This window comes from Oculina patagonica, chromosome 14 (assembly GCF_052425735.1).
Source record: "Oculina patagonica isolate OP01 chromosome 14, crgOcupat, whole genome shotgun sequence".
Classification (NCBI taxonomy): Eukaryota; Metazoa; Cnidaria; class Anthozoa; order Scleractinia; family Oculinidae; genus Oculina; species Oculina patagonica.
Window position 1 is genome coordinate 1,175,539 of NC_135771.1, and position 24,933 is coordinate 1,200,471.

Below are 24,933 nucleotides of genomic sequence, written 5' to 3' on the forward strand. Positions count from 1 at the left end.
TGATGCAGTGTAAATACTTGGAACTGAGCCATTGAGAGTAGTAATGAACAGAGAGACATTTACAGGATGGGATATTTCTAAAAAACGGCGAGAAAGTTGAAGAAAAAGTTTCCAGAAACTTTTAAGATGAAGGATTTAGAAGCAGATGATGAAACGTAGAGACTCGCTCGCCTCCTTGTTCACTGGCCATGGCTCATATAACCTCTTTGGCGAGGATAAAGAACTTCTGACGAATAGCGAAGATAATGAAACTCGAGTTTTTACGCCGAAAGAGTCGGATACTCGTCCATCATTCGTTGTGAGGAAAGGCGATTCTTCTAGTAGCTTGAGCACTCTGTCAGATGATGAATTACGAGTGACACCAGAGACCAGGCACAAGAAAAGCAACTTGGTTAACAAAAAGGAAGGAAGCAGAGAACGACTCAATTTATCACTAAGCGATCTTTTTTCACGAGTTGGAAAACCAAAGACTCCAACAAGCCGTCATGAATTGCCAATCACAAAGCAACAAAAAAGCAAAGTATTTGATAAAATATCCCAGGTAAGCTTAAAATGATTTCTGATTAGTTTATTCCACTAGCATTTTGGTCGTTTTCTGTAAAAAAAAAGATCCTCAGATTTATTAGAAAACTTTAATTACCGGTACTAAAACAATTTCCCAGAGCGTGTTTTTGAAACAGTTGACAACAACACTCAGAGAGAACTTATCTTATAAGCTTATTTCAGACTTTTTATTCATACCGTTTTCGAGTTATTTCGTGTTATTTTTATCTTCAGTGGAAACGATAAGATAACTCAAATATCCGTTTACTAATACTTCCGTGTAAACACCAAGGAATTTTTCATAATGAAAATTTTAATTTTCGCTCAAAAAGTGTCAAAAACCTTCAAAGCTTCACAGAGTGACCTCAGCCCAGGCTCCAAGCGGCCAGTCGCGGCGGCGAGGAAACTAGAAATCCGCTGTTTTCGGTGAAGGCTTCCGTTTCGCCGCCAAGCTGCCATGTTGATGTTCATTACACACTTTTTCGTAACCTAATGATATATCTAAGGATTGGCAACCTGATTGTGGACTTGAGATAGAATATGGTGCTTTTCGAGGACCATTTCTGGGTGTGTTTATCATTTAAAACATGTTTTTTCCAGCGCATCATTTCATGTCGCTGCCTGACATCCGGAGTGGTATGCTACAGTAATTTCTTTCTTCTTTTACCGCTCCTAGGGGGAGAAAAATGCCGGATTCGACGTGCTTTATCACAACATGAAATATGGCAACAACGCAAGCTGTAAGCTCGTCGAATTTGTGCGCGAAAGGTGAGGGAAATATTTGCTAAACTATCGTTCGTGAGTAGACTGCGGTTCGCTGTTTAATTTCAAGATTAGAAAGTATCTTCCACCTTCGATTTCAGATCTGCCGTGGAGGAAGTTTACGCGAAATCACTTCTCAAATTAGCGAAATCTGCAACTCCTGTCACACAGCTAGGGTAAGGAAGTGGAGGTTGTCCTTGTTAATTTTGTACGTATTATGTTAAAATTTATGTGGTTTTAAATTATGGTCGTTTAATGCTTTTAGAAGCTTTAAATTCTTTCCGATTTAAGCTTACAGTCCTCGCTTACAAATTGTCATACAACTACTAACTTCCCCGTTCTCGAGAATTCTTTGAAAGGAAGGCAATTTTTAGCCTAAATTTTTTACTTACTACCGAGATTGTATCATTATAGAAACCAGAAATAAATTAAATTTGAATGTTTGTCAAAATAACCACAACGAAACTTTGTGCGACGTGAGAATTTATTCTTGTCGATCATTAAATTTGTGCGGATGTGGGTTTTTATTTGTGTACTTTGATCACTTTAGCTGCGGATTTCAACCCAAATTCAAGAACGTTACTATTTTCCAGTGATGATATTGTTTAATATTTGGTCGGACTTTGTGGTATGGTCGTGGATTAACTTTGGCAAGTCTTATCGCTGGCAAAAGGTTTTAATTCCTAAACTGTTTTGATTGAGTCGCAATGTTTTGTCATTTCATGGTTTTAATAACCCAGTTGCATTTCAAGACTCCCGCTGGGAAATCTAGTGTTAAATAAAATACGATATTTTTCACCTCAATATTTAGGTATATCAAGTGAAAAAAAACCTTCAGATTAAATTTCAAATTGTTGAGCTTGTGTCAATGTTATTTTTTGGTCTCAATATCAAAACAATGTTGTGGACGTTATCATAATAACATGTTATGTTATTTTTTTTTGCAGTAGACATTCCATTGTAAAGAAAACATATCTTTGCTGTTTTTGTAGAACATTTATATTTTGTAATGACTTCCATTATTTTCCAAAATTATGCGACAAAGTGGTGTCAATAATTTAAAACTTTAACACACTTACATAATACTCTACAAAACAATAAGATTAGAAATTCATAAATTTATGGATTTATATAACTTGGGCTGAACATAGCTAGACCTGCAGTCAGCGTCATTTAACTGGTCCTCCCTATATCTGCAACATGTAACAGTGTAAATTAGTTTCTTTAATTTGTGGTCCTGTTGTGGGCGTACTGTATCTGCAGGATATGGTGAATAATAGATCAATAAATAACTTAACAATAACTAGGAGAAGTTTTATGCGCTCATTGGTGGAAAGTTAAAAATGATGTAACCTGTAATGCGAAGTAAGGCAAATATAGGAAAGGCAAGTTGTGAAACGTCAGCTGAAACATTTAGGATAAAATTTCCCACACACGTGTGTGCGATTTCATACTGATTTTCCCCCTAATTAACCATTAAATTTTCTGTGTTATTATAATTGACTGCATTATCCATGGTCTACACTCTTATAGATGATAGAAATGACATCATAAAATATCCAAAGCTTTACAGTGAAACCACTCGCCTAATCGCATGTAGTTCCACTTGAGTTTTGAACATTTTATGATGTCATTTCTATGGTCTATACGAGTGTAGACAAAAGAAAAATGTGGGTGATTTGTTAAATGCTTGAGCTCAATGGATCGCAAAATGTCTTTTGTCCTGAATGGGATGCTTGTTCAGTGCCCTTTCATTACTAAGCATGTAACTCTACTGGTCCTCTAGTGTAGTAGTTGTTATTGTTTTTGGGGCTAGGGACACATTGCTCCTGTTTTTTTCGACGTTTTTGCTTGTTTACAAGCTTAAATGGTAGAATAGGGGTTATGTGGCCACGATTTGGAACCACATATTTGTAAACTCTCAAGGGACTTTTTTAATTTCTCAAGGGACTGTTTTAATTTCTCAAGGGATTACTTTCCGCTGTGGGTGATCACTTGCGATCTTGTGGAAAAAACGTGACTTGTCACATTTACAAACGTTATATAACAATTTTAAAAGTGACATGTCAGCTCTCTTATCTCAACGCACGTGTGTCTGAAAGGCGATCTATAAAAAGCGTCGCACAAACAATGGATTGCGTAACTAAAACACGAATAAATAATCACTAGCACTTACATCGTTTAAAAATACATTTCCTCCGCAAAGATAGGAAATTGTTAAACTAAACTACAAAGAAACTGTAATGATAAGTTCGAAGAACAATGCACAGGATAAACCTTCGACTCATACTTCATGCAAAAACGTCGATATCTCGAAGAGACTTTGATTGTTCAATTGTCACCTCAAAGCTACATTCATGTGAGACCTTGCGGGAGCCGCTACCCAACTTCAATTGAAAGCTGTTTTATATAGCTACCAGCCTTACATGAAAGCCAAGTTGAGTTTCATCCCGGGATGAAAAAAATTTCGTTTTACATGAGCGTGTTCATCCTGGGATGCTGGGACGTAAGTCGTCCCGCCCGAGTTGAATTCATCTCGCCCGTGCTTACATTAATTAATATTTCATCCCGGAAAGGCTGTTTACATGACGTTTCTCGTCACGTTTCATCCCGGTGTTTTATCCCGGGATGAAATCGTCCCGGGATGAGTTCATCCCTGGGACGAAATCATGTATCATCATGTAAACAGCAACAAGAAAATGACCAGACACCGAGATGAATTCATCCCGGGATGAAAACTCTCATGTAAAGAGGCCCTTAGATTACTGAGCAAATGGAGACACTTGTACTGATATCACTGATGTCTTGTTTATTTTACAGCACATTTGAGCCACTCTGGGGTGTTTTGCGTGTTGCTACTGAGAAGCTTGCAAATGCACATATGCACGTTGTGGGAAGATTTCAAGAGCTTATCAAGGAACTGAAGGAATATGGCGATAAACAGAAAGAAAGACACAAACAGGTATAATAAGCAATTTCATTTGTGTTCGGCAAAAATTAATTTAAACTTAAATGCCATGGCATACTTTTTATTAAAGTTAAAGAGTCACTTTGCATAACTCTCTTTTCTAAACTTTCTACATTGTTTCTGTGTGCTTTTAGGCTAAAGAAGAATTCAGCAGCACAGCAGACATCGTACAGACCATACAGACCATGACAGCTAACCTAGTCAAGGTAATTACTGTGTACTCTGTTGACAGATGAAATTGTCTACACTGAAATGATGGAATCCTACATGTACTAATATCAACACTGCAGTCAGGTTTAGGAGTCTTTTAAGAGGGAATCCCTTCTGTTTATTAGTCCTCCCAGATAAAGGGTACTAAATACAGATACAATTGAAACTTATTACGGACACCTCTATAAGACGAATACCTCCTATTAAGGATTATTTACTTGGTTTGAAAGAGTCCAAAATTCATATAAACTCTAGCTCTGTAATACAGACACCTTCATAATACAGCTGCGGGGATGTTGCAAAGGGCCGGTTGCTGGCTTATTTAACCAGCTGAAAAAGAACTTGAATCTGTCTGAAATTTCACATGAAAACAAAGAGTTAGGTAAACTGTTAGAGCTGCTAAGGCCAGAAAAGCCAGCTGGGCTTGATGATGAAATGGCTAAAAGTTTTCTTAGCCATATTCCTGTAGACACTCTTTCCTGTCCCTTCAATGCTGTATGTATTAAAGAGATTATTGTTATTGTGGACAGTGGTTTTGGTAAGTTTGGTGATACAGACACTTTTTGCGGTCCTTATGGTGTCCATATTAGCACAGGGTTCAGCTGTATTCCACATTCTGTACCCCAACCAAAGCATGCAAGGACAAGGTGGTCTATGTAGCATGACTCACTACTCCGAGAGACAGTACTTAGAATAAAAGTTAGTTTCCCTGGGCCACCCATCTCTTTACAGACAGCCATGGCAAGTGGACTGGTGTGGGTTCCGAACGCAGTCTGAAAAATATAGTTTAAGAGTTTTTAAATTCCTTTTCTCTTTGTGTAAAGTCAAAGGAAACTTACTATGCAAGATGTCAAGAGCTTGAAAAATTCAGGAAGGATGGATCTAGTGCCAAGGAAATTGAAAGGGTTAGTTCTGCAGATCAGGGATTTTACATTGATAATAATCCTGGGATAACAAGCTGTACAAAGTTTTATTAGCTCTGTTTCTAGAACTGTGATTTTTTTTGCTGAATTTTGTTGAAAACATATTTGTCAGAATTTGCTTTTTAATCCTTCCACTCTCGAAGTAAATCTTCAAGTAAATTAATTTGGTCCTAATGTTGAATATTTTTTGTGAGTGAAAGTCAAACCCTAGCATGTTATCATGCAAATTAGAATTATTAAGCATTACTGTATACCTTAACTAATTTGTTAATGAAATTGGGGGTTTTGAGTTAGGTTTGAAGTTTGGTACTTATCACATGGGGAAGTAGTTTATCTTTTTCCACATATTCAACCCTCTGATAATACCTTTTTAGCCAATCAAAATGCCCATTTAAATTGGCATTACCACAATAAAGCAAGTGCTATTTGCCTTTTGTTAATTGTATTTTACGATTTGTAGTACCTTATTCTCACTTAATTTCGCGAGTACTAAATTTCGCGATTTTCGCGATTTTTTCAAAATCGCGAAATTTAATACTCGCGAAATATAGGACACGCGAAGTTTAAAATCGTGAAATTTAATATCGTACTGATAATTTAAAAAAAAAATTAAAATCGATGTGTTTTATCATGGTTATTCTAACATGTCTGAGCTTCATGTTTAGTGTTTTTTGTTTAATTTTGTCCATTAGTTATCTCCCACCCTTTCAGTCGCACTGTTCGAACTGTTCTCTGCCGCCAAGTTCCTCAAAATCTCGCTCTTGCAGTCGTAGAGGAACCTATTAGGGATTTAGACTGTTGAATACCTTATATTTTGTTCTGTGTATATTGTTTTGTTTACTGTTTTTAACATGTTTTTTACGATGACTTTCATATAAATTATGTTGTTACAGTTTTGAGGTCAAAGCTTCATATTGAAGAATAGATAAAAATCGCGAAATTTAATACACTCCAATTGCACCTTCCTCTCAAAATCGCGAAATTAAGTACTCGCGAAATATGGCTCTTGAATTTTCGCGAAATTAAGTACTCGCGAAATTTAGTGAGAATAAGGTAATAGTGTACTAATGATTTTGCTAATGTGGTTTTCTTTCTTTTTTTCATTATAATCACAGGCTGAATTGAAAATGAAGAAAGCAGGTACTAGTGTACAATTCATTATGATGCATAATGATTCATTGTTGGCAAATATATTTCTAATGATTGTGCTTTTGACTGCGTTTTTCAGCGGAAGATTACAAACATCTTGTCGAAAAGAGGGAAATTATCAGAAATGACTTTCACGACAGAATGGTTGATACATCCAAGGTTTGTTTGTTCTGTTAAAACAGTATCCCCAAGTTAATGGTTTTCTTTGTTTTTCACTGCATGACTGCTTGTATTGATAATAAACTGCTGTATCATGAGGTAAATGTTTAAGCTGTTCTCAATCTTGTGTTCCTCAGAAATTCCAGAAGATGGATGAAGAACATTTGAAAGTAATAGTCAGCTACCTTGAGCAATATATCGAGTCTCAGAAGTCAGGCCAAGTTCTTGTAGAGCAGGTATGTTGTATTTGCATTTTCAGGCATTTCAAGTGACCATTTTCATTTATATACCTCCCCCACAGAAGGGATTTTTCCTAAAAGATTTTTCAAAAGATTTTGAAACCTCTGAGGCTCACTAAGTGATTAAAGATTGATAGTTAAACCTCTATCTTTGCTGTACCATAGGTTTACACAGAGTTTCTCGGACAAGTGAAAGCACTTACAGTACATCATCTGTTGGATCAGTTTGTAAGGAGCAAGGGGACTGGGAAAGCCATTCCAGGTATTACAAAACAATAATTTATTATGTGGTCCAGTTTTATTCTTTTATATAGCTGCAGACTCCACATACTTTGCATGACTTCTGTAACATAACAATTAATTGTGCTTTATTTTTTGTTTTCTACAGATGTAATTACATTTGAAGAGTATACAGGGCAAGCCGAGGGTGCTTTAACAAATAACCACTCCCCTAGCTTAAATTCTGTCAAGCATCCATCAGGTATTCATATACAACTCTATTATACCGTTGTTATCCGCACTAACAGGCTTGAAAAAAGTTGAATTGCTGAGGACTGTTTGGACTAGCAGTACTCGAATTTTGTCTGCCCCCACAGGGTGTTACCTAAACATAATGTTGTATGTATCGCAGGGTTTCCAATTACATTGAAGAGAATAGAAAAGAAGAAAAAGAAGAAGAAATCTAAGAAGGAAAAAGCTCAAAATGGTCCAGCGTAAGTTGTGTTATTCAAGGAACAATTTACCGGTAGTCCTTTCCTTTGAAGTTACTTCTACCTTACTGCATAGAGTATTAACTTTAAGTTTAAATCTTCTGACAAAATGTTTGTTTTTCATCAGTGACTCACCATCAAGCGAAGGAGGGGATCCAGTAAGTGACACTGGCATTAATATTTGGGCCTTAATTCTCCTTGATAAATACTACACATTTCTGTTATTGTATGTCCCAAGAATCTGGGGATAGATCAAGCTTTTGATTGATCATTTTGTTTATTCCCTTCACTTGTTGTTTGACATTGTACTGATATTTGTAAGGGGAAATGAAATGTCTGTCACTCTCGAGGTATTAAATTTACTTAAGCCTCATGTTTGTACATTATCGTAAATTCTTATTTTCATTTTACAGTCATCATCATTTGAAGTTGATGAAGAAGGATACAGAATAAGACCACCTGATTCAGAAAGTATCCTTGTTTACAGAATTTATAAAAATATAACAAAACTCCTGACCATTCCATTGTAATATTGAAAGACTCACTGTAATGTAATACATTATGTATTCTAGTCACAGGCCTACCACCTTTCATGCACATAACCATAAATCACCAGTCCTGCATACATTTCCACAGGCTAACCACTTTTTCTATGGATTACAACTGTGACTGGCTTTTGTGACAAGGCAGCTGCAGCTGTTGTTTCACTTTGACAGGTTATGTTTTTGAGTTTTACAGACTGAGTTGTTTCACAGGTAATTTTTTCCTTAACAATGAATTAGGTACCAAGTCAGGAGGAAACAGTTCTTCATCAGATTCAGATTCAGATGACGGTACGTCATTTATAATGGCTATTAAGTGTGTGCACCACTCAGGGTTTAAAAAGAGCCTGGTCAGGTCATCTGGGACAAGTATGATCTTCCTGCCAATGAAGACACATTTATGCTTTCTTTCCTGATGGCCGGGGGTCCAACTAACTCATAAAAAAGTAAACTAAGAAAAGCGTACAACTGCAAGGGCAAGCTAAATTTGTATTTGCAATATTATCTCTAACTTTTTAATGATCCTTTCTTTAAAGATGAGCCGCGCAAGTTGCAAGTTGTTATAAACCCAGTGGAAGCTGATAAAGTTCCACAAACAGCTTCAGTTGATGAAATAAAGAAAATTACTGGAACACTCAGTCTTTCTTCACCATCCACAATGGTGAGTTGCCAGCTTTAATTTAAACATTATTCTCGTTTATAATTATGACACGGAATTGACGTGTAGATTACATTACCCTGTTTGTTTATAGATGCGTTTTGTAAATGCTTAATCACCAAGTGCACAATTGCAGTATTTAAAGATGCCTTTGCTTAGATTCAGGGCATTTTGAAAGAGATACGCAAGCCAGGAAGTCTTGGCAAATTTTCGACCCTCCACAATCTTTTCCCATAATATCATATCCACCCCAGACAATTAGAATTAGAATGGTATGCTATTATTTATTGCAAATTATGATAGAAAACACTATCTAGCCGTTGTCTTCACTGTTATCTTCCTCCCAGGAAATATGGTTTAAAATATCAATAGTGCGTAAGACAATAATAAGTACAAGCTACAAAATATCGTGTTATCAAGTTAATCTTACTGTTGTCAGTAATAGTTTGCCAGGTTATTACAATGCTGTTATTACTGTTGAATGATTGTTTCTCTTGTTTTCCTTCAGAGAAAAAATCTTAGTTCATCTTCTGGTAAGTTAAGAAAGTTTGGTTAAATGTAGATGCTTTCATTATTGGAAGTGTTTTGTTGGCTTTCTGAGTGTAATGTAAACTTTTTCTGTTTCCAGGTGAAGGTTTGAGGAACAGGTCAAAATCTGCAAGCCATTCATCAACTATCAAACTGTAAGAATTATATTAAATTATTGTCCTCTTCATACACGTTTACAGGGTTAAATACATGTTATTGGAGAGAAATTTCATAGAAGGTACACAATGTAGGTAAAATATTAAATAACAACAAAATATTTTCCCAGTATTAGCTCTTACTTAAAACTATATAAGCCATTTTCAGGGGTTTTGAAGTAGGAAGGCACCAAAGGGAGAGTAGGAGGGCAGAAAAACACAGTGAGGTGAACTTCCTTATATTCAATTTGAAAGTAACCAGGTACTGACTCTTGAGTATCCTGGTACTGGTACTCGGGGCCCACCTCCTAATGACAAGCCTGCATTCTTAAAGGAACTGTGTCACCAATTCAAGGTAAAATTTTCTGTTGCACTTACTATAATTAATTTGTGCTGTTTTTTGTTGTAGGTCACGTTCAAGTGATGATTTGTTAGACATAGATTTTAGTCAAACAAGCTTTGCTTCCAGCACTGATTCCATGACGTCTGGATCACAGCGAAATTCCCTTCAGCTGTCACAGAACAGTGGTGCATCAAGCATAGCTGATGCTGAACTTAAGACACAAAGCTCTGGAGATTTGAGAGCATCAGCCCCAGCTTTGCCGCCTTCTTCAAGTTTAGGTATTTACTCCTTATGATATATTTGTTTTTTTATAAAAAAAATTTTAATTGTTTTTTAGTTTTAGATGTATAGTTTCCAACTTGGTCTGCACCAGCTGTGGCACATGGGACTGGTCAGTCACACAAGATGCTTCAGCAAAAGGCACTGACTTTTTTGCAATGTACAGTCTACTCACCCTTACTTTCACAACAATAAAAACGATAGAGTTTTTCTGTTGAGGAAATATCAGCTGAAAATTGCCTCACGATGTAGTCACTTGTTACGTGAATCCTGACATTTTGACTGCATAGTGCTAGTCTTCATCAGGCAATAAGGTTGACTGATTATGCATTTCATAAAGCACATTAGGATTTTTGGTCTTAAATTCATTGCATTGTACAAATGGGCACTGGCAAGTTAATGCTGGGGGGGGTGGGGGGGGGGTCCTGTGGTGAACAGGCATCCTATCCAGGGGGAGTAGAATGATTGTACACTTTTCTCTTAATGGTACAGAATTATTAGCACCAGCATGATTTTTTTTTTGTTTTTTTTGTTTTTTTTGTTTGTTTGTGCATACTTGTATTTGTGAGAGATTGCTTACTCTCGGCTACACAGATGTTAACTTGAATAATTGCAGGTCAAGGAGCAGTTTCTCTTTAGTGGTCTCCATACATTTCTTATGAAATCAGTAGGGAGAATTTGATTATATATTTTTTTTTTTTTTTTTTTTTTTGCAATTAAAATTTTATTTAGAAACATACATTACAATCTCTTCTTACTGATTGTGCTAAAATACTTACAGTAACACCAGCATGATGGTCAAGTGCTAATGAAGTCTTAAAAATGTTTATTTCACGTACATGTATGATCACATTCAACACACTAGATTCCAATGAAAACACAGAACCAGAGTATTGTGATATTCCACCAGTTTTGCCTGCTAAAAAGGGAAGTACACTGCATAAAGAAGAATCTTCAGACTCCCCTCCTCCTTTACCTGCCAAGAAAGGAGCAGTTGCTGCTGCCACTACATTTGTAGATGACTTCTCTTTAGCTGGAGGTCAGTTCTAGTTACATTTTAAGATGGTTTCCGCACAATTTTCGAGCAATACAGGCAAATATAAAGTTACCAAAAAGACCTCTTAGCATGGTAACAGTTTTAGTACAGCTAACAAAAACCTGCAAAAAATTTAGCACTCAAGCTGACCCCGCGAGAGAAAAATGGATTTGAAGTTGTCTTTTTTTCAGTTAAAACGGACGTCTTGCGCCAGTTCAAAACAAAATGGCGCGCGTTTAATACATTTTTTCGAGGTTTGACTTTAATTTTCTCGAGAATGCTTTAGAATTAATTTTAATTGCGGGGTCACTAAGACAAATGAATTTCGATGAGATCTTTTAAATAGTATACAAAATGTTGCCGTGCAATGAGTAGATTTTTGGTACTTAATTTTCGCACTCATTGCTCGAACTTTCAGCGGAATCCGTCTTAATCATTTTTGAATTTGCGGTGTACGGTGTAAATGATATTACTGGTAATGATTACTCAGTGTTGGTTGCATCTAAGTGTGAACATGTAATGTAAAAACGTGATCTAATTGTTTATCAAACTTTGCATTGTTTGTCTTCAAACTTCTAAGCTTCATCAAAGAAACAGACAATGTTTGCATGTGGGACTATAACTTTATTCATCAACTTATAACTTGAACTGTTGCACATACACGTACAAACATTATCTGTTGTTTGATCAAACATCATCCTTATCATACAACCTTTGAAATCCAAACAATTCTTTTTCTCTAAAGAGAAAAAACTGCCTTCACGCGTCGCTGCTGAAAGTGATGTTTTAGTCCGCTAGTTATTCTATCTTAAGTAACTATCTTTCCACTTGGTGTCTAGTGCAACGAATGAGAATTACTTTACCTATTTTATTTTTATTTGTCCATCGCTTTATCATTTTGGTATACTAGGCAGCTATAAGACATGGTTATCTCAAATAAAACATCACCTGAAAACAAACTCTTACAAGAAAAATAATGCAAAGAATAGCTGAAAGGATGTTTATTCTGATCTTGGTGCTAAAAGGTTTATTAATCAAGTGGAATTTTTCCTGACAGTGCCTGAGACAATGTCCAGTGAAACAGGGATCATGTTCCAAGCGGCACCAAGTGATAGTAGTAACTCTGTACTACTCCTTAAACCACCTCCTCCAGGCTCAGAGATTCCGCGTTCTGCATCTGTTAGTAGTGCTTTGCCAAGACCAAGGCCACAGGTAGACAGATCTGCAAAGAGAAATACGCAAAAAGTTTTATTTAAGAAATAGATTGGTGGGATTACATGTACGTAGTTTCTTAAGAAACCGTGGGAACATGGACAAGTAAAAAAGCTATATAAAGTTACATCAGATACCGTTAGAGGAAACTGTCACATGAAGCCAGACATTGAGTCAATCAGCAGTCAATTAGCTAAATGTTGTCTTGTTTTGAATAATATACTTGACTGTTAAAAAGAGGCTTGTGGAAGAGTCTTTTGGAAGTGGGAGGTGTGGTGGCCTGATTGAGTGGTCGGTGTTTGAACCCTAGCTGGGCTCATTATGAGGTGTTCTTGGGCAAGACTGTTTATTAAACGGGTTCCTGCAAATATAATGATGGGGGTAACACTGTGATTGACTAGCATCCAGGGGGGTGGGAGGAATAGAAATATTCCTAGTCACTTCATGTTATGGAAGCGAGAATAAGCTCCAGCTCGATGGGCCACTAGGCCTGAAGCTAGACATTACCCTTGTGGAGGAGTCTACGTCTAAAGCAGGGTTGTCAGTGGGTTTTTGAGTAGCAGTTTCCATCCAAAAAGTAGGGGGCTACGAAACACTCAGAACTTGGTAACACACACTCAGAACTGACCTACTAATATTGCAAGTAGCCTGCGCAGTATTTGGAATAGCCGGTGAAATGCACCAGTTGCCGGCTTATTTTGACAATCCTGCTAAAGAATGAAAAATATTATGAGTTTTATTACTTAGCTTTTGCGAGAATCACTTGACTTGATTTGACTGTAAATTTACTTATCTCATTCTGTTGCCTATCTTGTTGGACCTTGTGAACGTTTTTTACATATTTTTGCTCCCGCTTCAATAAGCATCTTTCTATTCTTTCCTTTTTTTTCAGCCACCACGGACTTCTGGATCGTTATTGTTCGTTCCTGGCCAAACAACCAAACCACCGTCGACATCATCATCAACAACGTCATATTCAGCTGAACTATTTAGCTGCTTGGCTGACTTTACACCAACAACCTTCACATCAACAACTGTCACTACAGATACATCATTAGGCAAAACACCATCAAATGAAAACAGTTCTGTTACTAAGCCACCTGTTGTTAATTATATGGGCTCAACGCCAAGCGCTGGCGCACAGACCCTTGCAAGGGCAACAACGACGTCAGCCCTTGGAGGCTCACAAGAGAATGTAGCGGCTCTGGTGCGATCAAAAACTGTAGGAGGACTTCCCACCATGTCGAGCGTGGTGTTTGCTAAAGGGGCAGCTGGTACTGTCCTGGGCAGAAAGGATGATGGTCTTCCAATTGCAGTTGCGTTTATTGAGTCTGTCAATGCGTTTTTTAGGGGGGAGTGATCAGAGCAAGTAAGGAGTTCACTTGCTTCACTTTGTTTTTCAGCATGCAATGAAATTGAATTTTCCACCTTTGAGCAAGGTGTAGCCAGGATGTGCTAGCCTGGAAGTCATTTTTACTAGCCCCCTCCTCCCAAAAAAATTCTCATTAGCACCATGCTTATGATCCTTCACTTGCCTCTTGAGCAAGTAATGGATTAAGTTCACTAGCTCAACCGCAAAATTCACTAGCCCCATGGTAGCAGGCACTAACTTCTTTGCGTACTGTTTTTATAATTCAGGTTTTCAAATTTAAGTACAGCGTATAATGGACCAGTGAAGATTAGAAAATGTGAATTGGTGGCTCCTTACACAAGCAAAGTCAAAACTTCACTCAGTTATTACAGTTCTTATGTTTACAATGACACCCAATGTGGTGTGTGAACTTTCAAATGACAGCCCTCAGAAGTACCTTCATTTAGTGTTTTTTACTTCTTCTCAGGGGCGGATTTAGAGGGGAGTGAGGGGCCACGCCTTCTTTTTTCTTCTGAAGCCTTAATTTTTTGTCACAAATGCGTCCAGAATGCTGTAGGCAACATCTCAATGATCTTGAATTTTTCATTTGGGTGGAGGGGGGGGGGGGGGGGGGGGCTTCTGCTCTTGCTACAGTTTCCTCTCCTCCTCTGGATCTGCCCCTGATTTTTTTCTGTTTTCTCTGTGTGTTTTAATTTAATATCATTTTAATTAGTTCATAAGTTGAGTACCCTTGGGAGTAAAAAATAACAAAATAAAGCATGATTGAATTTTCATGTTTGTTTTTAGATGTATGGTGAAAGTTACAGGTGATATAACAGTGTCATTTCCTGCCAGTGTACTGCCGCTCATTTATGATGTAGAAAATGCTCCTATGCTTAGCTTCCTTGTACGTGGGACATCATGTCTAGAGCAAATATTACCAAACAAGGCACTGATTAACAGGTGTGCTCTGCATTAGTTGTTCAGAGATCCAATTATTTACCAAATGTGTTACAATGGACTAGTGAAACAATGTGGTACACAATACGTACAGTGGAATCTGGTCACCAACGAAGTATGAAAAGGGTGGCTGTATAAAAGAGTTTCTGTTACAGAAAAGGACTGATGTAGCTTTTCAGGGCTTTAAATAGGGTGCAGAGGGTGTGCACCCCCCTTCCCACCGAGATGATGTGGGGCTTCCTAATACAGAGAAGAAAAATCAGTTCCTAAGACAAATCATGGATCTGCCCCTGCTTTTGTTCAGCTGAAATAAAGAGGCTGTAATTAAGGATAGTTGTATTAACGGAGGGGGGGGGGGGTATTTATTGCTCTAAATTGTAATAAAATAAGAAGAATCTGTTCTAAGCTGGATATGGAAGAGTAGTATTGAGCAATAACCATCCATTAAATAATTGACCTTAAGGACGGTGCCTACTAATAACAAAGTATTTTTGCCCGGCCGATGACTATACAAGAAATGTAGATGTTACCAAGGGCTACTAAAATTCAAAAAGAAAATTGGGGGTAGCCACGCAAATTTTTGAGATAATTAGGTTTGAAATCTGGAGAAAAGTGCTGACGTGGCATTTTAAAATAAAGTAAAACTAAATACAATTTCCTTGCAAATTTCATTTGAAATTGGTTTTTCATGAACAAAATCAACATTAAATATAACAATCTTTACAATAACTAACAAATAATGTCTTCGGAACTGCGTTATCCGCGTTTTTATTAACAAAATAATTGCGTTTGAGTCATTTTTGACATTAGCAGCTTTCACTTGCACGGCCAGAAAATCGGCCTAAATTTTTTTTTTACTTAATGAAAAATTAAACATGTGCTCTATAGACTTACCACTTACATTTTATAAAATAAAAAGTGGGGGTCACCACGCGTTTTTAAAAGTTATACCAGTTGTTTTCAGGTTCTATGAAATCGCTTTTGGAGTTTGTTACATTTTTCCTATCCCCTCCCTAGCGAGTTGAATATTTGCATCTCGCGCGTGCACTACGCCATTTGTCACGGTTAGCAGTTTGCGGGTAACGTTTTAGCGCTTAGCGATTTGTTTTTAACTGTTATTGTGAGCCATTTTCAGTGGTTAGCGGTAAATGGTTACTTATATGTTGCTTTTCCGCTCTTCCTGGCTTAGGATATGTCCATAAACTGGCTTTCTTCGCAGAAAAAACTTTCTTGATTTTTAGTCGCGCGCTTGTTCGCGTAGTTGAATTCGTCATTTTGCGCGAGCAAATTAATTAAATGCGCGCGCGCCCAGTGTGATCGATGCATTGCGTGATGCGCAGAACAAGTGCGCAGTAGCAATAGGAGGCACCGTCCTTAAAACAGTGTACCTCAAGTCGTTTCGTTCACCTCAAGTTGTTTTCGTTTAAAGAAATACTTCCTTTTTGAGAAAATTGTAACCCGCTATAATTTAAGGGAAAATTAACAGTTAATAGTCATGGAAGTTCATGTTTATAAAGTTAACATACTTCCTGTTTGTATGGCAGTTATCATGGAGAAGTAAAACGTTTCTTTGTCTTGTTTTTAGCAAAGGACAGCTTAGTGGTGGTGATGGTGTTAGTTATGATTTCAATATGGCTTCACTGGCTGATCACCTGAAAAAACAATCTGAACAAGGAGGGAGTACTTATTACAATATTGATATCATCAAATACGAGGTATGGACAAAGACATAGCTCTTCCCTTTTATAGCCCTTGCACTTTTTTAACCTGTTCTGGTTGCAAAAACTGAGATGGCGATAAGAGTGCATGCGTTTTCCAAGTATGAGAAGAGCAGCCAAACGAAGGCTAACTCGCATTATTCCAATTATTCTTATTCAGATTGATCACAAACGAAAATGCTCTTATTGATTGATAGCAGGAGGAAACTTGTCCTTTACATAATAATACAGTTGTAATAGTATGTTGTGTTTATCAAATCAGTGATTGAGAAAGATAGGCAACTGACCCTTGTTTGATTTGCCACTGTTTTAATCTTTTGGTTACCCAACATACAATTTTTAGGTTAAGACAAATGGCTTCTCTACAACTCCACTACAGCTCTGTAGTTACTGGAAATGCGATGAGGAAGCAACAGATCTCAGAGTGGACTATCGTTACAATCCTTCTTGTATGTCGGCTCCTTGTTCAATTAGCAATTTGTCTGTGCTGGTGCCAATGAATGGTGGTGTCAGTATTATGCAATCAAAACCGTCAGCTACTTGGTAAGTATCAGGTCATCACAAAGTGCGAGGTAGTGAGGAGTGTGATCAATTCCAGTTAGCCTATGATATCTAGCACTTGGTTGGCCTAAATAACACTCTGGTATTATTTGGAGTAGGAATTTCTGCCTTGCATGCCTGGCATGCCTTGCTGCCTTGCCTTGCATGCCTCGCTGCTGGCCTCGCACGCCTCACACACTTTGCTGCCTCACACATTTGTAAGTCTCTACTGTTCAGCATCATTTTATTAATGTACGTGATGGGAGCAGGGGTGGTGCAGTGGTGAGAGGACTCGCCCCTTACCAGTGTAGTTTGTGTTCTAATCCTGGATGTGGTGTCATAGATAGATAGATTACCTTTATTAAACACGATAAATATTTAAGCTTATAGCTTGTGGGGTTGTGTGGGAAAATAAAAATAAATATTTCTTAAGTTTACTCAATGTTTACATGTTTCTACAATTTACAGTTATTTACACTTGCCAAAATTTGTGCTGTATATGTGGGTTGTGTTTGATGTCGATCCTCATGTTTGCTATGAGGGTTTTTTTCTAGGTTCGCCATTAATTTGATCTGGTTCGATCTGGATCAGTGTCTCAAGGTGCTTTGCTAGAAGCTTGACACTCCAATGTAGTTTTCTATGTGGACACCTTCCAACCAACTAAAATGAACTTAAATTTATTTTAGGTCTGCTGAACATCAAAGAGCATTATGGAAACTCCAAGAAGTTTCAAGTTCAGCCGATAGTCAAGGTGATTAACGTTTTATGATATTCAGAATATCAACAATCATCAGTACACCAAATATTAAAGGTTATTTGTTTCAAGAGCATATCTTGCAGACTTACGGTAGGTGATATAAACTTGGGATCTTGCAGTGTCAGCTCAAACGGACACAGCTCAGCGGACGCACAGGTCCGCGGCGTCAAGCTCTGCGGCAGTAACAAGCAAAGAAAGCGGCAGGAGATGCGCTTAATTTTCCAACTTGGCACCTGCCATTTGCGCGGCCTCAACTTAGAATTCCGTTTCTATTGAGGTTCTCGCGCGCGCGCGCGCGTGCTAGAGACATGACTTTAAATACATACTCTCGTGGCGTATTTTCAACGGTCGTTTCATTTACGACCAATTCACCACTGATGAAGGGCTAAGCCCGAAACGTTTGGTTTATAATGAACTTTTTGGCACTTACAATACACTTTTTTTCGCAATATTGACAGTAAGAAGTGCCACACAGCGAACAAAGATTTATTCTTTAAAACTAGTATCTGCCCATAATGTGCTGTGTATGTGATGTGCAATTATGCACTGAATCACTAGAATCTTACATATTATCCTTCAAACTTCTATGTGTACACCATTTTTATAAAATTACAGATAATGCTATACATTTCATCATTCTTGGCAGTAAATATGTCATTGTATACAAGGTAGACAGGTGTCTCACATGGGACTTCATGTCCAGTTACAGTGTACAATCACGGACCCGAAAGAAAAATTCTTGCACAAGAAAAGTAGAAAGATGTTAATGTTGGTTAAAGTATTCTTACAAATACCAATGCTGAAAAAAATACTTACTGAGAGGTAATAGGCCATTTCCGAGTTACCCTTTGCCACTGTTTTAAATTGAGTCTATGTGCGAAACCGTAACTCGGAAATGGCCTATTGCCCAACACTGCCCCCTCCTTGAAAATTGAATGGTCCATTCCTTAGTATGATAGGTTTGTAATCATATATATGTTGTGTAAAAAAACGGTTTTTGTAAAAAAGCTGCTTTTTTACATAAAAAAGCAGCTTTCTTACAAATATAAAATTGTAAAAAAGCAGCCTTTTTACAAGAATATATATTTGTAAAAAAGCTGCTTTTTTATGTAAAAAAGCAGCTTTTTTACAGTTATATAATTGTAAAAAAGCTGCCTTTTTACAAGAATATATATTTGTAAAAAAGCTGCTTTTTTATGTAAAAAAGCAGCTTTTTTACAGTTATATAATTGTAAAAAAGCAGCTTTTTTACAGGAATATATATTTGTAAAAAAATTGCTTTTTTATGTAAAAAAGCAGCTTTTTTACAAGAATATAATTGTAAAAAAGCTGCTTTTTTACAAAAATATATATTTGTTAAAAGCTGCTTTTTTACAAGAAATATCTTTGTAAAAAAGTTGCTTTTTTACAGAAAAACGGACAAGATGCTGCATAGAGTACCTTTAGAGAATTTGAGTTGAGAATTAGGGTATGCCAAAACCCATATACCAAAGCGCAACTGTCTTAAAGCCTCAGTCGAACACTGAGTCACAACGTTAATATTATGCGAAACGTGTAGCATTTCTAGATCTGTTTAGTTGCCTTGTTGCTACACTTTTTGAAGTGTTCGTGATAATAAAGCGATCTTGCATTCCCGGTATATCAAGCCTGTTTCATTTCGATCAAGATATTGATTTTCGTTCGCTAAAAAAACGAGGGACTGAAACAGGCTAATATGTTTCGACATGTGAATGTTTACGCAAGGGTCATGCAGAGGTCACGAAAACTAAATCATTTGGTGAAATCAGGATATTCACTTTTTAAAATTAGCTCTATTTAAAATACATTCATACGAATCTCGTGCTTCGGTGATGCGAAAATTAAGAACGGAAGCGGTTTATTATTTGAGGCCAGCTGCTTCATCAAAACTAAACAGTCATCATTCCGGCGGCCTTCGATCGGCGAGTTGAAATATAAATCTGTTTAAAACAACAAACGTCTGCTTTTAGGCTAAGAGTTAGAATATAATACGAAGAACTTGCTCCAGTGTTTATCGATTTAAATTTATTTCAAACAAACGAAAAAACCTAACCGTTTTAATTAGTCTTTGCTGAGCTACATGTATAGCAGACAGACTTTTTTCTTGCAAACCTAATTTTGTAAAGAAACCGGCCATACACATGTTCACACATTAAAATACAGAATGACACTGCCAAATAATTCAAGCCTTTTAAGCGTACAGAAAGATTCAGAACACTTGCTTTAATTGAAAGAAAGCTATAGCCTTCGAATCATTTTTTTTACAAATATATAAGTGTAAAAATGCAGCTTTTTTACAAAATATATAATTGTAAGAAAACCGCTTTTTTACAATGCCGTTTTTTTACGCCACATATATATGTATATTTTTTAATTCCTCGCGAAGCGAGGCCGAAGGCCGAGCATAGCGGGGTGTATAATTTTGTCCCTCAAGGGGCTCAGGCGGGATGAAATCTCGTGTGGAGTTTACGGTCATATATATATATATATATTTGTGAGCTTGGTGTCTGGCGGAAATGACGTCACACGGCCGCCGCGCGCTGGTGGCCTAATGGTGTGAGCGTCGAACTTCAAATCAGATCTTTGGGACTGAGGGCGGGGGTTCGAATCCGGCTAAGGTTTTTTTTTTTTCTTTTTTTTTTCTTTTTTTTGTGGGTTCGAATCCTGACTCCTGAGCCTTTCATTTTTATCGTTTTTCTTTTCGGATTAAAATAACACTGATTTCCACATAATACTCCCTCAACGCCTATTCAGGCTATAAACCTTTCATGGCCATCAGGGGCGCGCGGGCGGAGGGTTCGAATCCTCCTGCCATTCGTTCTTCTTTTTTTAATTCCCTGAAATAAATGTCATAAATGCGAATATCCAATAATTTGTTGATGATTTTGAAAATAGCCTGCGCTTCCCAACGCTTTATACCTCTTTACGAACCAGAAAGAGCCGCCATTTTCAAAGCGGAGTAGATCCTGGGAACGAGGGTGTCGCGGCCATGTCCGTTACTAGGCAACAATAACAAATCACCGGTTAAAACCGGTTATCACTCCTTATTTATAACAACCCCCCTCCCTCCCCAACCCAGAGCTTCGCGAGGCCCTGCGAGTCACGTATTACTAGTATTAGAATGCACTTATTTAATTTGTCATCTTGGTTTTTTTGTTAGGTACCTTGAGAGCAAGATTTGATTTAACAGAAGGCCCAAGTACTCCATCACGGATTGCTGTTCAATTCACATGTAATGGAGCAACCATTTCTAAACTGAATTTTGAGCTTAAAAGTCAAGAATACAAACTATCTCTTGTTAAAAAGAGATTTACTACTGGTAAGACCTATTTGTAGATTTAAAATGTGCAAGAATAAAATATTTTTTGAGTTTGATCCTGATAGATAGATACTGTCTTTCTTAAAAACAAAAGAACAGGTTTGTTTGTCAAAAACAAGCCATGGTATATTACAATTCCTGAGCTTTGATTGGTTAACAGGCCATGGTATAATTATGAGCTCATATACCATGGACCACAAAAGTAGTAGGGGTGCAAGAACAGCCAGGGAGCTACCAGCACATGTATTGTAGATGAGTACCAGTGAATCGTTAGGATGGTCTGATTAAAACATGATGTTTTTTGAGCTATAAGCTTGGGTCATGTAATGTTTAATAAATGAGCAGCAGTGTTTTATCAAGTTTAAAACACGAGGCGCAGCCGAGTGTTTTAGACTTGATAAAACACGAACTGCGAATTTATTGAACGGCTTAAAAATCTTTTGATGTAGATCAACTCATTCTTGCAATAATATTTAGATTTGGGGTTATTTTGGGCTAGAAAATTGGACGTAAAGTTTAGCCGTGTCTTTATCAGATATAAAGACACTCATTAAACATTAATTTATTTTGTATTTCCGTTATGAATTATTAATGAGTTTTTTAAGTGTGCATGAAAAATAGATACTAATAATGAATGTTCTGCTATATAAAGCTACATATGACTGTGTTTTGTTTTCTCATTGCAGGTAAATACATTGCAGAAAGCTAGTGGAAGCTAGTATTAAAAAACCCCTTATATTTTAATGATTTACAGAAACAACAAATTTAACACATGTCAATCAAGTAAAATGGAAAATGTAAATGAATGAAAGGAAATGAAGAGCGAAATGTTATAAAAAGGAATATAAGTAAGGATATGGAATCAAGAAAAAAGTGATTGAACTTTCAATATATAGTTTATATCTAGCTTCCACATTTATTATATACATTTTAAAAATATCGTTTGTACTTAGTTTTCAGGGTACAAAAAGTAATTTGTTTATTCAAGGTGTAGACAGAATATTGCAATGGAAATCGTTATCATGTTACTCAATGTGATGTTTTTAATTTGCAATACTGCTCAATGCATTCACAACACATTCAGCTTACTACTTCCCCCTTGCCCACATCTTGTCTCCAAGAAAATCAGGTAGTAAATAGTATTTTCTGCACAATAACAAAATCAAATCTGATTCAATCAGGACAGTTTGTGGTGTACGCAGCTTGCTCAGAATGAGACAGAAAGCTGGCTTGTGTATCTAACAAATAAGTGCCCAACAACTCTTGTATTCAATGATCTATTCAACTTTCATGGTAAATAACATTGTTATGTTAAAGCAAATAATTATAGTACATATAATTAGTTGTTATTAATGTTCATGAAGCAACAGAACAGTCCACATACTTCTGTGGTTATTGCTGGGAAGTATTCAAAATGATCAGGCTCTGATTTGGAAGCCAAATCATAATGCTAGTTTTATGTTCTGTAATTTTTTTAACAAGATCATTGTTGGAGTTTACTTTTAAAAACCTTTTGAAATTTTTGGTTATAAATTGATGAGGTTTATTGGAATAACAGTTTTAAAATAGTTATTTCGGACTGTCACTATATCTTGGTTATTTTGTAGAACTGCATAGCCATTTGATTAGCTTCATACCAGCAGGTTGGGTTTTGCCAAAAATGCAGAACACTTTGGGGAAAGCATTTCAGGTGCAAACGCGAATGATCTTGTTGTTGTCATACACAGCTGTCCTTGTCTGACATTGTTATAGCCACCCCCCTCCCCCCCCCCCCCAGTAAGCCCACCCACTTACCAAAAAGAGACATTGAGCAAATAGTATAAGCACAGGGCTTCTTTTATTTTATGTTAAACATGTTAAAAATCCCTTAGTAAGACCTGACCAAACAGAACACATCATATTGGCCATTTCTGAGTACCCCTACATAAAGCTTCTATGTAAAAAAAACCTTTGTAAAAATAAAAAAAGGTCAGAAACCTATAACATGGAATTAGTGTATTATTAGATTCTAATGAAATCAGTACATATGTAAGATGTCTGTATACATACTACTTTATCAGACACCTGATAGAGGGTAGCTTGTAAGGCAATTCTGTGCTGAAAGTTTTGCCCAGAGGAAAAAAAAACAGAGATGGAACCTTCCCTTCTCAGTTTCGTTTGTCCTTTGATGTCCAAAGATCTCACAGACTTGCAAAGGAAATGACTGCACATGGGCTGGATGGTGTATAGTCTTCATAACCACACAAAACAGAAGTCTACAGCAACACAATTCATTGGTTAACAGCAGCAAGTAATGATTTACCGGTAGTTCTTTTTTTTTCACTTACCTCTGCATGTAGATAAAGTGAACTTTATATAATATACAAATTAATCACCAGTAACATGTTTATGTTGGTTTTTGTTGTTGATGTGTTATAAATACTTTTTGGCTGATTTTTCGTCTTGATTGCAACTAAGGGTTGTTGGGTCCTTTGCGCAAGCTGGTCTACGCAATCAAACTGTAAGCACTGATAGCAAGTGTAAACCTAACAGAGAATACAGATGTCTATTTCTAACCCGTACAATCAAAATGTATGAGATTTGAGCCCAAAAATTATTTGCAGCTGACAGCACCACAGGCTTCCCATCCTCTGATTTTTCTGCATTGTGTAAATAATCATATGCTAAGAAGTGAGCCGAAAACCAATTAAGTCCTAGAACTGCTCTCCTACGTTTTAAATAGCCCAGAAAACCACAAAAACAAACTAAACAATAGGAAACTATTTTAATGTCATTTTGTTGAAGGATAGACAGCAAAAAGTGAAGAAATTTAAATAATTTTCTTTGTAACCTGTGACACCACAAACAGCAAATGGTAAGCCTGTGGTAGTACTTGTCTGGTTACTACCTGCGGTAAGAAAATCGTGACTTGACTGTCAACCAACTAGCATGGAATTTAAGGCTGAAATTTCAGATGCTTAATATGACAGTGAATGGAAATGAGAACGCCATAATTGTCTGTATTCTCATGTTTCTGATCTTAAAGAACTTGTTTTTATTAGTTTTTTTTTAATTAAATAGAAAATTTTGTTACAATTAGATTCCATTTATTGTAAAGCACTGTAAGTAAGTAATGCATAAGGTTGCTGGAGGCTATAATTTTGCATTAAAATTAAACAACACTGATTTCTTTTAATGTGTGTTGCTTGTAATAATTTGAAATATAATGGCTTTTCTTTCTAATCAAAACTACAGCATATAACAAAATTTTCGAACAAAATTCTCGAACGTGATTGGTTATCAACAGCCCGATTTGAGCACTAATAGGACACTGTACGCGTCATGCCTGTGTAATTGGGCAGTACGCGTCATTTTGCGCGCGCTGTTGTTGTGCATTTCGTGGAGTAGACTGTTATGTTTTTCAATATTTATAAAGGAGTTTAACCATTAACCGAAGATAAGTTTAATTTGTTTCTCAAATTTTGTCATAGTTTTGATTAATTGGTAACTGGACTTCGTGTCATCCAATTCTGTCTGTAATCATACTCGTGATTAAACAAATCGGACTCCCGCTTCGCGGTCGTCCGATTTTGTTAATCCCTCGTATGATAACAGACAGAATTGGACTCCACTCAGTCCTATTACCATTATTAATAACCTAAATATTCAAGTAAAATCAAAGGAGGCTGTCAATGCCAGTTTTCTAACTGCAAGTTTCATAGCATGGGATGTAGGCCATATTTATGCCCATTTGTTGTCCCTTAACTTATAAAACTGCAGTTAGGGTGGCCTAAAGGGTTGCACATAGGACTCCAGATAAAGTAGACTACGAGCAGTCCCTATTTTTTCGCAGAGTCCGTCGAGCTTGAAGCGAA

General features: G+C 36.9%; 1 protein-coding gene across 1 annotated transcript; it reads left to right on the forward strand.

Moving 5' to 3' along the window:
* Positions 1 to 949: 949 nt before the first annotated feature.
* On the forward strand, positions 950 to 24,244 carry LOC144637731 (F-BAR domain only protein 2-like). The gene is given in 29 exon segments (XM_078496804.1): positions 950 to 1,110; positions 1,220 to 1,311; positions 1,407 to 1,481; positions 4,126 to 4,267; positions 4,408 to 4,479; positions 5,308 to 5,388; positions 6,522 to 6,546; positions 6,635 to 6,714; positions 6,852 to 6,950; positions 7,119 to 7,215; positions 7,342 to 7,434; positions 7,585 to 7,666; positions 7,791 to 7,821; positions 8,077 to 8,134; positions 8,446 to 8,496; positions 8,742 to 8,866; positions 9,372 to 9,396; positions 9,492 to 9,546; positions 9,956 to 10,167; positions 11,034 to 11,207; positions 12,262 to 12,416; positions 13,309 to 13,767; positions 13,769 to 13,785; positions 14,575 to 14,730; positions 16,313 to 16,442; positions 16,789 to 16,988; positions 17,672 to 17,736; positions 20,921 to 21,079; positions 21,766 to 24,244. Coding segments are annotated over 29 exon segments (3,060 nt in total). The 5' UTR covers positions 950 to 1,083; the 3' UTR covers positions 21,789 to 24,244.
* Positions 24,245 to 24,933: the final 689 nt, after the last annotated feature.